Source organism: Equus przewalskii, chromosome X (assembly GCF_037783145.1).
Source record: "Equus przewalskii isolate Varuska chromosome X, EquPr2, whole genome shotgun sequence".
NCBI classification, from domain to species: Eukaryota; Metazoa; Chordata; class Mammalia; order Perissodactyla; family Equidae; genus Equus; species Equus przewalskii.
In genome coordinates, this window is record NC_091863.1 from 3,510,131 (window position 1) to 3,523,434 (window position 13,304).

At 35.7% G+C, this 13,304-nt stretch overlaps 1 protein-coding gene across 12 annotated transcripts in view; it reads right to left on the reverse strand.

Annotated features, from left to right (window-relative positions):
* The window catches only part of NLGN4X (neuroligin 4 X-linked), a 296,314-nt gene that overhangs the window by 113,634 nt on the left and 169,376 nt on the right, over window positions 1-13,304 (reverse strand). For 8 of the 12 annotated variants that reach the window (XM_070605425.1, XM_070605430.1, XM_070605426.1 and 5 more), the window contains one exon: window positions 1,523-1,675. In XM_070605425.1, the coding sequence (XP_070461526.1) occupies window positions 1,523-1,675 (153 nt within the window). Of the gene's footprint in view, window positions 1-1,522; window positions 1,676-5,287; window positions 5,348-13,304 lie in introns of all 12 variants that reach the window. The other 4 variants (XM_070605421.1, XM_070605422.1, XM_070605423.1 and 1 more) reach the window with 1 other exon arrangement.

Consider the following 13,304-nt stretch of genomic DNA (forward strand, 5'->3'; position numbering starts at 1 on the left):
CCTCTCCCCACCTCTTTGTTAGAATGGACCTTTTGTCAAAGATCAAGAAACACGATTTCCTGTTTCAAACACTAGTGGCCAAAGCATCTAGCCAGAAGCCTCTGAAAAATATTCGGAGAGGCATGTAATCATTACTCTGTCAAATTAACGAAAATTGCTCCACAAAGATCTGGCTCATAGAACCTACAAAATAAGAAAAAAATAAAATCATGAAATGAGAAGGCCCTTGACTTTAAGCTTTCCTGTTTACTTTAAAGTAAAAAACCAACAGAGAATTTTGAGTACTTTATTAATGCTCCAAAAGACATGCCTTTGCCAACATCTATGGATGATTTGCATTTCTCAATTAGAAATGAATTTCTACTACTCACCCTCCTCCTGGAGTCTTTTATAGGTGAATGTTTTCACATGTGAATGAAAAGACAAGTGCTTGAAATAAAATTAAAACATCAAGCTGAAAAGAAACTATTCCTGGTAATATATGCCTATTTGGAGAAAACATTTTCAGTCATATTTCTTGCTTGATAGATCTTCGTTAGTCCATTTTATTTTAGTTTTTATATTTTACCATAACCATCCTGTAACATACACATCTCACTCATAACCATTGTTAAAAACTCAATTTTCTGCATAATTTCGATGTATTTTTGCCTTGAAAACAAACATTTTTTGCATAAGAATATCATTCGTGAACAGTACGACAGCAGGGAAAAAAAAACACAGAAGGAGGCGAATCTCAAAATATTACGCTGAAATATCTATTTTTTCCACCTCCCAATTGGAAGACAATGAAGGAAACATCAAAGCAATGTCGAGCTACTCCTGAACTGCCACGCACTTAGCCAATACCCTTTAACTGTAAGTCACAAACGGTTACAAATTCAACAAGAGGTAAGTTCCATTGCACGCAAACGCAATGGCCACACGTCAACACACAACAATTCTTCAAGGCCCAACGCACACAGATAATCGGTAACAGAATTTGGTAAAATATTTTCCTACACACAGAAAACTAATTAACCTACCTACACAACCACAAAAGAAAGCAATATCTATCTCTTACCAAATTATCAATTCTTACCAAATTATCACCCATTGCCAAATATGCTACCATACACATCGCCTAGGTGTGTTCACTCCACAGAACTATATCAGCTAATGAAGTCGCCATTCTGCCCACAGAAAGAAAAGTGCTTTACAAAAATTTCATTTGAATTGACGACTTTGGAGTCTGCATTTGTTTGAGGAGGGATTGGAGTTCCATGAAATAAAATTCCTGGATTTAAAACTGCACACTAAAACAAACAAACAAACAAACAAACTGCACACTAAAAAAACAGACTGCACGTGCATGCAAGTATTAAGAGGAACAGACAAATCCTAACGTGTGAAGTGAGCACTGTGAAGTAGAATTTCCTAGGAACTGGAGGAACGTAATTCCAATCAGTGAGTCCCAACAAGATAAACATCAGAACTTCGTCCCTGCCTGTTGCACAGTCATTTGCGTGACGGAATCACTCACCTAAAATCCCCAGCCGGTAGTTAATTGTTATCACGATGACGTTCCCGTAGCTTGCCAGAATGCTGCCGTCGATCATATTGCCGGTACCCTCCATGTAAGATCCGCCGTGGATATAGACCATAACTGGCTTCTTACTGTTCTGATCATGGATGTCTGGAAAAAGAGCCAGATAAGGAAATACAATAAAGACTCATACTGATTAACTGATGCTAAACAAAGGGCAAAGGACACTGGTTACTTTTCCTAGCTTTGACTTGAATCAATCCCATGTCTATTTTTGAATTATTCACCTTGATAAGATTACCTAAGGAAAATGGTTAATGTTATTATATTTTCTACATATAGAAATTGTATTTTGAGAAGCATATACATATTTAAGTAGTACACATGCACATGTATGTTTCCATATATATCTAAAACACTAAAAATTAAAGAATTTAGATGAAATACTTTTGTTCCTAAATGGTGCTAAACCCTAAAAGGTGATTTAAATTGAAGAAGCACATGGCATCCATTACAAAATATATTTTCATTGTCTGAGTGTGAAACCAACTTCAAAATTATTGTTTATTTTTAGTATAAGTGCCATCTTTGGTCAAAGGTGAGTTATAAACTCATTTTCAACTTAATAAGGGGAACATAAGAGGAGGAGTGAAATTATAAATTCTCAATGCAGGATAGATGGTGACAAAAAACAAATCAAGGGTCAAAAATTATCAACAGAACAGAAATGTGTAAAAATGAAAACAAAACAAAAAAAGATGTCCAAGTAAGTGTTTTTTGCTCTAGCTAACTGGTTGTAATATCCCAACATATGTAAGTGACAAAAACGAAAGAGATGTAACAGAAACAGCACAAGACTGCAGTCTCAAGATCAAATTACTGAAATGCTACATATTTTCATAGGGAATATAAACTCCCATTGTGATTTGCAAACAGTGAGCACTCTTAGCAATTACTTTATTATTTTATTGAAAAATGACGTAAAAACAGTATTTTGCAATGGTCTGTGATAATAAAAATTCAGACACCATTTGTCCATTTGTGGAGCCTGCTTTCTGAAAAGTTATGATTAAATAACCTACCTAGTGTTAATCATCCCTTAGACTTACATTTAATGTTTAAGAAGACTGACTTCAGCTGTAGTTATTTATGGATATATATATATATGTATACATGTGTGTATGTGTGTGTGAATAATTTAAATATCTGTATGTTATCAAAAGAAAACACAATTTACCCATGTACATTAATTTTCACTGTTTTTTTAAGAAAGACTAGCCCTGAGCTAGCATTTGACATCAATCCTCCTCTTTTTGCTGAGGAAGATTGGCCCTGAGCTAACATCTGTGCCCATCTTCCTCTACTTTATATGTGGGATACGTGCCACAGCATGACTTGATAAGCAGTGTGTAGGTCCATGCCTGCGATCCAAACCTTCAAATCCTGGGCTGCCAAAGCAGAGCGCCCGAACTGGAGCGCTATGCCACTGGGCTGGCCCCAATTTTCACTTTTTTATTCAACGGAGTTTTTATTATCTTAATTCACCGAGACACTTTTGAAATATCAGAAAGGAATTTTAAGGAAATGAACCACCATCATATGGATTGTGGCTACTAATAAAATGAATAATGATCACGATTTCAAAATGTGGTCATTAGGTGTCACAATACAGTGTACAGAAGGCAGGAGAAACTCACTGGTCACAGTCAAGTACAGAAAAAGAGTGTCAAGCTGTCCATGTGTCTGCAGATAGTTAATCCACAGCAGAAGAACATCTCTTATTTTCTCATATAAAATTCAAATAGAAAGTAAAAATCCTTTGTTAATTAATTATTCACCATATGCTCTGTGGAATTTTTAAATAAAGCTGCTGTCTATAAGGTGTGGTGTTTGCATGTTCCACCCCTCTCTCTGGCCCCTGATTTGCTGCTTTTGCCCCTATTTATTTTGCCATTAGCTGCTGTTGGCAACTCCTTGTGGAAAGGGAATAAGTAAAGATTTTGAGGGCTGCTTTAAGGGGTTTCCTCAGAGAAAACATTAGGTTAACATCTCTTACCTTCCGAGACACATATAACAAGGTTCTCTTGAACTTGAAGAATAACCAGATGCCGTATTAAAGTTTAAAGAAAAATCACAAGTTACCGGTATTAAATGAAAACTAGATGGCATTTTAATGGTAATAAAGTTGCATTGAGAGCATTGCAAAAACAGATACTACTGATCGAAAGAAAATATACTAGAAGGAGAGCACAGAGCAAGGTGCAAATTACATCCTTAGATGGTTTACACCATCTCTTAAGAGAATAAGGAGAAGGGTTTTCTATAAATATACACATATATATTTGAATGCTGACAGAACACTACAGGTGCTGTGGGGCCCTCGCCAAAGGAGAGGCTAGCTGCTGAATCAGGTGCAGATGTGATCTTCTAACCCCATCTGAAGAGCTCTCTTGGAGAGCTACTAGAGGTAGGGACAGCCCTGTGAATGTAGGTAAAAAATAAAATAAGATAGAATAATGTTAAGAGAAGACCAGGCATGAAAGCAATGTCGGCAAAACTTCTTTTCTTGGAGAGCCATTGATTTATGAAAGACATCAAAGAGGGCAGGAAAAAGAGGCCATTGATAAAAAGGCACTTTTGGGGAGATTTTGGTGCCCTGCAAGGGTAGCTCGCTGCTCAATTCTCTGCTTTAAATAGCCTTTCAGGCTGAGAACCACAGGCTCATCAAGGGCCTCCATCCTCTAAGAGGGATAAACGAATATCATGCATTTTGCTATTCAAATGGGAGAAGTGTGCTTTCACCCAGCCTAGACAGCCTTCACAGCAAGGAAAGGTTTATTTTAGACTTTGTTTCTTTTCTTTTAAACCGTGTATTCTGGGGAGGGACTAGGATGCAGTGCGCTACTGGTCGCTTAGATGACGTGTATCTTCTACCTTTTAAAAAAGAATCAATTTACTTCTCATGTATAATCTGTCAAACAATTTGGGATCCTTCAAGAAGAAACTTTTCATAGCAACCAAACACTTTTTGGGCGAGAAATGTTTTCAGAATAGCCGTCGTGTGAACAGAAAGTTGCACAGAGCTAGCTTTTTGACCTTGTTCAGTTCTTTGCTATCCTTATTTATTTTTCTTTAAATGCTGCTAAAAGGCAGTCCCGAAAGAAACAACAACCTCTCATTAAAACACTTTTTCATGTATTTCACTGTGAGCCAGAGAAGATTCTTTGAAACCTATCTTGGAATCAGTATGTTTGAAAAAAACAAACAAAAACTGAAATGCCAGCTCCCAAAAAAGTCCTACCAAGGTGTCTCGCAGAGTTTTGCTTGCAGTTCATAGAAGGATCTAAGAAGATCGAAGCTCCAAAATACAATATTAACTTACAAAATAACATTTGGAAGGAAGAAAAGAAAGTATACATGCAAGTTTTAAAATTCCATTTGCTCTTCTGGTGACCAAGCCAAAAAAAAAAAGGAAAAAGGAAAAGAAAAAGGTGGGCTTCCTCGTAAGTAGCATTTTGTTACTCACTTCATATTTAGAAATGATGTTTATACATCTTCTCACAGGGAATTTGCAGTCATTGACATGGTCATTGAGATTAAAAATGCCAGTGGTTTCCAAAGAAGAAGAAAATAAAGAAGCACACCGAAGTGTACTCGTTTCAGAGAAGGGGAGGAAAAACAGACTGAAATGAAAAAAATAAAAATAGAGAGAGAGATATTAAATCATGCATCAGGGTCGAGCTTTGAAAAATCAAAAAATACCTTCATCTTCACCACGGTCATTACTGGTTATATCATCTGCGTTTTTCTTTGTGTTGGCTCCTGGGTCATATTGAGAAGGGAAAAAAGAGAATTCAAAAACAACAGGTTTGCAAAAAAAATCAGAAGAGAGAGAGCTACTACCCAGTAAAAGAAAAAAAAAAATAATGTCACACAAAAAGTTGAAATTTGTTACATTTGGATTTCAAAAAAACAAGGGTGATGCAAAATGCATATAAACATAAAGATGTCAACAAGAACCAATTCAAAATGTTACTTGCAAAAAATATTAGATATCCAGTGAAAATGCAGTTTGGGGATTAAAATGATACTACTGCCAAAAAAAAAAAGCTAATGTGAGTTTAAAAAAAATTATTAAAAAGGAGATTTCCCACATTCTTAAAAGAAATGCATATGAAGTATCCAATGTTCCTCTAATTTTAACATGCTATAATCTAGATAAATTTTTCAAATGTCACTGATATACTTTGTTTAGGAAATTCTATAATGTATGAAGAAACACATTGAAACAGTAAACATGAAAACTTTAATTAAAATATCTTAAAATTGACATTAGTTTCATGCATAAGAACTCAAAAACATACATTTCAAATAAAAACCAGAAATGTCACTAGTTAATTTAAATCACAAAGATTTACTGAACACCAGTGGTTAGAGAAGACTACCCATTATCTGCTCCTGTTGTCTACTATAAAAAAATCTACCACTTTCAATAAGTATTTCTTAAGTCAAGATAAAACATTAAAAATCATGTTCTCTGTTCCTGAAACACTTAGTAAATATTCTTTGAATGTTATTGCTACTTGAATTTGTAAAAAAAAAAAAAAAGAAAGAAAAACGAAGTCGCCTACCTTGATCACCTTAAACCTAAGCCTCACAGGACTTTCCACGTCGGCAAAATGCAGGGAGGGTCCCTTAAACCAGACCAAAAGACTCTCCTACGCTCTCTGTATGCAGGCTGCCACTTTCGTTTTTATATTTTTCTCTCTGTATGCAGGCTGCCACTTTCGTTTTTATATTTTTCAGATACAAGAGGCCAAAACATTTATTATCACTTGAATTCTTTAGTTAATTGGCTCAATTGTCTTCTTTTTATAGACAGGCACAGCCCAGGTGTGCATATCCCAGTTGCTATAAATGGAACTGTGTCAATCAATTAAACTGATCTTCGCCTTCCTACAGAGTGCCAGGATATGTGAACTAAGGGCGAGGAAAAAGAGGAACTGTCATCCACAACACTTGGGTCTGAAAAGGGTCCTTCAGTTCTGTATAAATCAAAGGAGCTTAAACATGTTTTGAAACCAAGATTTGAAGTTGCTGTTTTCACAGGTCAAATAAGAGTTGAATATTGTTAATTTCAGGCAGCGAGACTTAAGAAGCAGACTCGGGTGGGCGGGAAACCTGATACATTGTATTTCATTTTTGAGGTTTAAATATTCCCACTGTAAACAATTTCAAGCTAGTAACATAAGGTCATTTAAGACAGAGCTGGGAACAAGTGCCCAGGATCCCTTGAGACTCCAGCATACCACTAGTTTTACCCAAACTACGTAAAGGCAGAGTCTTGTAGGAAACAATCCTTTCTCCTTACAACCCATTCATTTCCAATCCCTTAGAAAGTATCAGGACACTGATGTGTTAATCTATTACAGTCATTAGCTTGATATTGAAATCTATTCATGCCCAAGAATTCTACCCCTTTAAATGTCTTAAAACAAACTTTTAAATAATTAATCTCCATCAATTTAACTTGAATGTCTTTTGGGTTGTTTTTGTCAGGATTTGTAAATATAAAACCTATTTCAAAGCTAACTCATGGACTGAATTTATGGCAAAACTGTGTAAAGAAGCCTAAAAGAGATGCCTTTCTTAGAGAAACAGGCTACAAGGATATACAACAAAGCTGTTTGTGTTAGAAAACAAGTCCTTCTCTTTTCTGAAAAAAATTTCAATTCATTCATGGAGGAAGATTTTAAGGTTCTATAGAAACATGTCACATCTTTCACTAAAATAGAAAAGCTATTCAAAAAATTAAACTTATACTTAAAAGACATGGAAGGGACTAGGGGAGATAATGTGTTCCCTGATTAAGCTGATTCCCTCCAAGAAAATGTGTTCCTTTAAAGTTTGACTATATCTCCTTATCACAGCCTTCCAGAAAAGATGCAGTCGCCATTGAGGAAGGTCTTTAATTAGGACTCCATACCTGGACTTTGCCTTTCCCGTGAGCCTGACCTTATATCCCTGCCTTCTTCTGAATTTTCTCCTCATAAATCTCTTTTCTCTTCCATGCTGCAGATGGAAGCACAGAAGGGTGAACACTGGCCCAAACAAAGGGCATTCTGTAAGGTCTGGGGTGAGTTAAATGCCAGAGCTCTTTCCCAAGACCCAGTTCTCAAGGTCTTCAGGCTCCCCAGCAGTGTACGACATTTGAGTACGTAATCTGAAATACTTCTGGGGGCAGGAGGAAAGGTAGTGCCCAGGCAAACTTCCCCAACAGAGCAAAATATTCTAAAGATTTGTGATGCTTTTACACTTTTTATAACATAGTTACATCACTGATTAACTAGCAATCCAGGTTAATCTACCCTCTCTTTGATTCTTTACCAAATTTCTTTGTTAACCCAAGTGTGGTTTTAAGACCTTTACTGAAGTATAATTTACATACCCTAAAATTAGCTTATCCAAGTGTAAAATTCAGTGATTTTTTTAGTCAGTTTATTGATTCGGGCAACCGTCAGCATAATCTGCTTTTAGAACATTTCTATCACCCCAAAAAGACTGTTGGTGTCCAATCGCACCTGCTCCACACTCCCATCCTCAGTCTCACTAATCTACTTTCTGTCTTTATAGATTTGCCATTCCTGAGCACTTCAAACAAATGATAAATGATAAATATAATATGTAGGCTATTGTGTCTTGTTTCTTTCACTTAGCATAATGTTTTCAAAGTCCATCCATGTTGTAGTATGCATCAGTACTTACTTCATTTACTTTAGAGTCATGCACCGCGTTAACGACATTTCAGTCCACCACGGACTGCATATATGACGGTGGTCTCATAAGAATAGTACCATAGAGCCTAGGTGTGCAGTAGGCTATTCCATCTAGGTTTGTGTAGTAGGCTATAAACTCTATGATGTTTGTACAACGATGAAATTGCCTTACTAAGCATTTCTCAGAACATATCCCCTTCGGTCATTAAGCGACATATGGCTAACATGGATGAAAAATATTCTACTGTATGGCTGTACCAACTTTTGTTTATCCATTCATCTGTTGATGGCCATTTATATTGTTTCCACTTGGTGGCTATGGTGAATAATGCTGCTACGAACATTTGTATACAATTTTTACAATTCTTTTTTGTATGGACATATATTTTCACTTCTCTTGGGTTGATATCTAAGAGTGGAGTTGCTATTTCATATGGAAAATTTATGTTTAATGTTTTAAGAAACTGCCAAAGTATTTTCCAAATCAGCTGCATCATTGTCCATTCCCATCAGCACTGTATATAGGTTCTAATTTCTCCACTTCCTAGCCAAGACCTGTATTAACTTTTTGATTATAGCCATCCTACTGGGGGTGAAATGGTATTTCACTGTGGTTTTACTTTGCATAAAGCTAATGACTTAAATATATCCAGTATCTTCTCAGGTACTATCTTCTATTCTCTAGATGTCTACTAAAATATTTTGCCCATTTTTAAAATTGGGGTCTTTGTTTCTTATTATTGAATTGTAAGATTGAATTGTAAGAGTTCTTAATGTTTTTTAGATACAAGTTGTTTATCAGAAATATCATTTGCAAATCTTTTCCCCCAGTCTGTGGTTTCTGTTTTGGTTTTCTCCGTGGTATCTTTTGAAGTGCTAAAGTTTTTACTTTTGATGTGGTCTAATTAATTGATTGTTTTCTTCTAAAGCTTGAGCTTTTGATACCCTATCTAAGAAATCCTTGCCTAGTCCAACACCCTGAAGATTTTCTCTTATGTTTTTTCCTAAATGTTTGAGAGTTTTAGTTCCTACATCTTTCATTTATTTTGAGTGTATTTTGATGTATGATATGAAGGGTTGAAATTCATCTTTTTGCATACGGATATCCAATTGTCCAGCACCATTTATTGAAAAGCTAACCTTTCCTCACTGAAGTGTTGCAACACTGTCGTAGACAGTCAGCTGACTATAAATGTGAGGATTTATTTCTAGACTCTTTAATTATATTCCATTCTCTGTTTCTAACCACATGAGTACCCTACTGTCCTGATGACTATATCTTTATAGTACGCTTTAAAATAGTGACGAAGTCCTCCAACTTTCTTTTGCTTTTTCAAGATGGTTTGATTGTCCTAGATCCTCTGTCAAGTGAAGCAAAAACACCTGCTGAGATTTCGATAGAAATTATTTGCCAAACCACAATTTAAATTAATTTTATACAGCAGAGCCTGACCCAGAAACATAGATATTGCCTTTAATGTTCTATGTATATTTAATCTTTCACCCTTTTGTTCTTTTTCAAAAAGCTGCTGCAATATTTGCCCTTGCAAATATAACTAATTAAATGACCTAAAAACAAACCTAGTTCTCCAGAGTGTCTAATTCAGTTACAATCATGGACTGTGTAAATACAGGTATTAGAGGACACAGGGAAAAAGATTCTGCTGGAATTTATTCCAGAGTAAACCCATCCCACGGCTTCCAAAACAGCCATTTCAAACTCCACACAAGCCGTTAGTCCTCCCCTCCCTCTCCAGGTCTGCACCGACCCCGAAATCCGGGATAATATTCCTTTACATCTAACAATTGGCATCTCCTTCAAACCTCGGTGGGGAAATGGCTTCAAATATTAAAGGGAATATTTAAATATCTTCAAACAAAAGAATAGCCATTCCATTATTAATATTTCAATATGATTTTATAAATAAAATATCTCAAAATCCCTGGTCCTGAACGATGTCCATTCTTTTTTATACCTGTTCTTCTCATGTTTCCCATTTAGTGCTTTATCTACATCACTTTCAAATGTCAAACTATTTAAAATAGTTTTTTGTATCCTAAATTAAATGCAATAGAAACACTTTGTAGAGAATTCAGGAAAGGGGGACCACAGTGAAGGAGAAAATAATGCCAATGTCCCAGTCATGGATGCTGCTCTTTACATTTTGAGGCAGGAAAGTAATTTTCTGTTTCTTCTTTTTAATATACACTAAGTTTGTTGCCTTTTATGTATGTAAATCATCAAATAACGTCATGAGACACTGTTATGTGATCACATTATCTATGCAAGAATATAAAGAAATGATAGAACCTAGAAAACTTTTAGAATTACTGCTCTTAACATGAGATCTCATATTAAAAATGTATCTACCAGTTCACATTTAATTTTTTGTTTTTGCCTCTTAAGAGGGCAAATTTCAAGTTCAACTTTGCCTTGTTATCCTAAATAGACAAAGGGCATGCCTAAGCTAAATACCTTATTTTCAATACAGAGGAAGTTGTGGAATGGTTTATGGGGAAAATAACCATTTTCTTGGCCATTACAGATATGCATGGGATTGGTTAGTTTGTCACTAGGCCACAGAGGAATATTTCTTTTTAATCTTCTAATCCAACACTGGGAGGAGACCAGTGAGCACTCCTAAACACATTCCTCCTCCAAATATGTACTGACACTGTAAATATGCTGGCCCTAGCTAGGAGAGGGGGCGGAAAAATGTATTAATTACTTAAATTAATTAAACACTTCACACATAAATTTGAATGTAAGTTCTAACCTCCACTAGAACGTTATTAACATACTGAATCTGAAAGATAACATGCAACATTTTATCTGGGGGCTTTACCCAATGCGTGTGCACCTTGAAAAATTGGCTCCCTACAAAAGAGTGCAATTTCTGCATTTGAAGGCATCAGCAAAGCTATCTATTGCTTCTTCTTTTTTCTGAATTCATAACATCTGAACAAGACCAAGTTTCACTCTTAACAAAAATATATGTAAGGCTGGGAAGCCTGTCTAATGCAGCCTTTAACAAAGAGGCTTCCCAGAAACCAGCATTGGGAAGGAACTCTCTTTTGTTCTCTCCCATGGAAATGCAGAATGGTAAGATTTGCCATAGGTAGTGAAGGTCATTCTTTTGTAATAAGGGAGGAAGGATTTTTGGTGACTAGAAAGCCTTAGGAAAAAGAACATCTAGAAGCTGAGAGTATGGAAATTGATTTCTCTCAGGTCATCCACAGAGTTATACTTGGAAAAAATTTCAGAAAGTCCTCACCAAGTTTCAAGACCTCTGCTCCAGGATATATAAAGAGATACAGAATTGCTGAGTCATAGGGTGTGGTCTTCAGGTCAACTATGATTCATCCCATAGATATTTATCCTGTGACTTACATGTGCTGGATATTTTGCTAGTACATGTAAATCACAGGATAAATATCTGTGGGAAGAATTATGGCTATTTGACCTCAAGACCACACCTACTTCAAGGCATAGTACCATCTATGTCATACCATCTATGAAGAAGGAGAAATACTGGTGAGAGAAACATAGACTCTTCTATGTAGTGTGTATAACTAATTCTCTCAAGTATGGAAATCAGATGTTGCATTCTCTTATTTGATTTTTAGAATTGATATTAGATTGTAATTTATCATCACTTATATCTCGGGTTGTCATTTCAGGAAAATTGAAGGCATATATTTGTGACTACAGTAAAAACAAGGTCTAATTCTTTCTAATTTTCTACTAGCTCAAAAATGCTTCAATGCAATAATGGAAATAATAGGGTTTTTTGTTCCTTTTCTCTGACTGGCTTTGGAGGATCGACTGAGAGAAATGTGAATAATAATTTTCCTTTCCTGTTTTGCTGGAATTAGGAAGAAGTGATTTCACACTTTCTTTGGTAGGAATCAAAATAAATCTAAAAGTTTATAGGTCTCTGATATATGTCTGTGCCTCTTATTAAAATCTCAGGCCATTGCATAGCCCTACGTAAGTATTTTTTGTTGTGAATTTTGTTATCAAAATGTTTCTGTTCTCAGGAATAAAAGACAAATCCTATTAGATTTACATGAGTCTCTCTCATTTTTATGGAACTTTCAGCTGATAGAATATATTACCTCCCTGAACAATCTCCATGAGCTTGAGATTAAATCACAATGTGTTTAAAATCTGAAACTAATTTAATATTGAATTATGCTAGATGTTTTTTATGCATCTTTATTTAGAAAATTCATATTGAAATTGAAATTGGCTTCTATTTGCCCTGAGACACCTCCTGAAATGTTATATTAAGAAAAGACACAAAACAATAACTCTATAGGTATATATATATTTTTTCCTTGTCAAGAGATTCTGGAAGATTTTCAGTTCGATTGCGTAGTATTAACTCTGATGAAAAGCTTCTTTCTGTAGTCAGAACATAGACTGCTGACTAACGGAAGGTATCTTTATGCCATATGACTTTTTGGTATGTTGGACAGGAATTATAGGGAGCTGGAACCTTGGCAGTGTCCCCCTTTTGCTGTCTATGCGAGGAATAAACTGTCCACACCTCAAAGTAGCTCTTCTATTTTTACCAATCAAATCGGTCAAGTTGCCTTTGGCTTTCCTCTTCTGTGGGCCTGACGTGGGGACCTAGTGTGCAATCATTCCTAAAAACAAAATTAGTCTAGATTAGACAAAATCATTTCAAACTTCAATTCCTGAGTCTGTCATTCCAGAAGATGCAAAATCAAATGACCACAAGGGCCCTAAAAATACTTTCTTAAAGAATCACAAGGTCACTCAAATCTTTGCAACGTAGGGTAATTCTTACTGCAGATAAGGATTTTGCCACTTTATCCACTCTTGAACTTAGCTGATTGGTCACAAGAGCTGTTCTTTGTTCTGTTCAGTTAGAAACTAAAGGATGTAGTGATATAAACAAGAGACATTTCAACGAAAAAACAAAGTTAAGGGAAATGGTTCTCATCCATCTTTCAGTGTGATTATGTTCACTTTC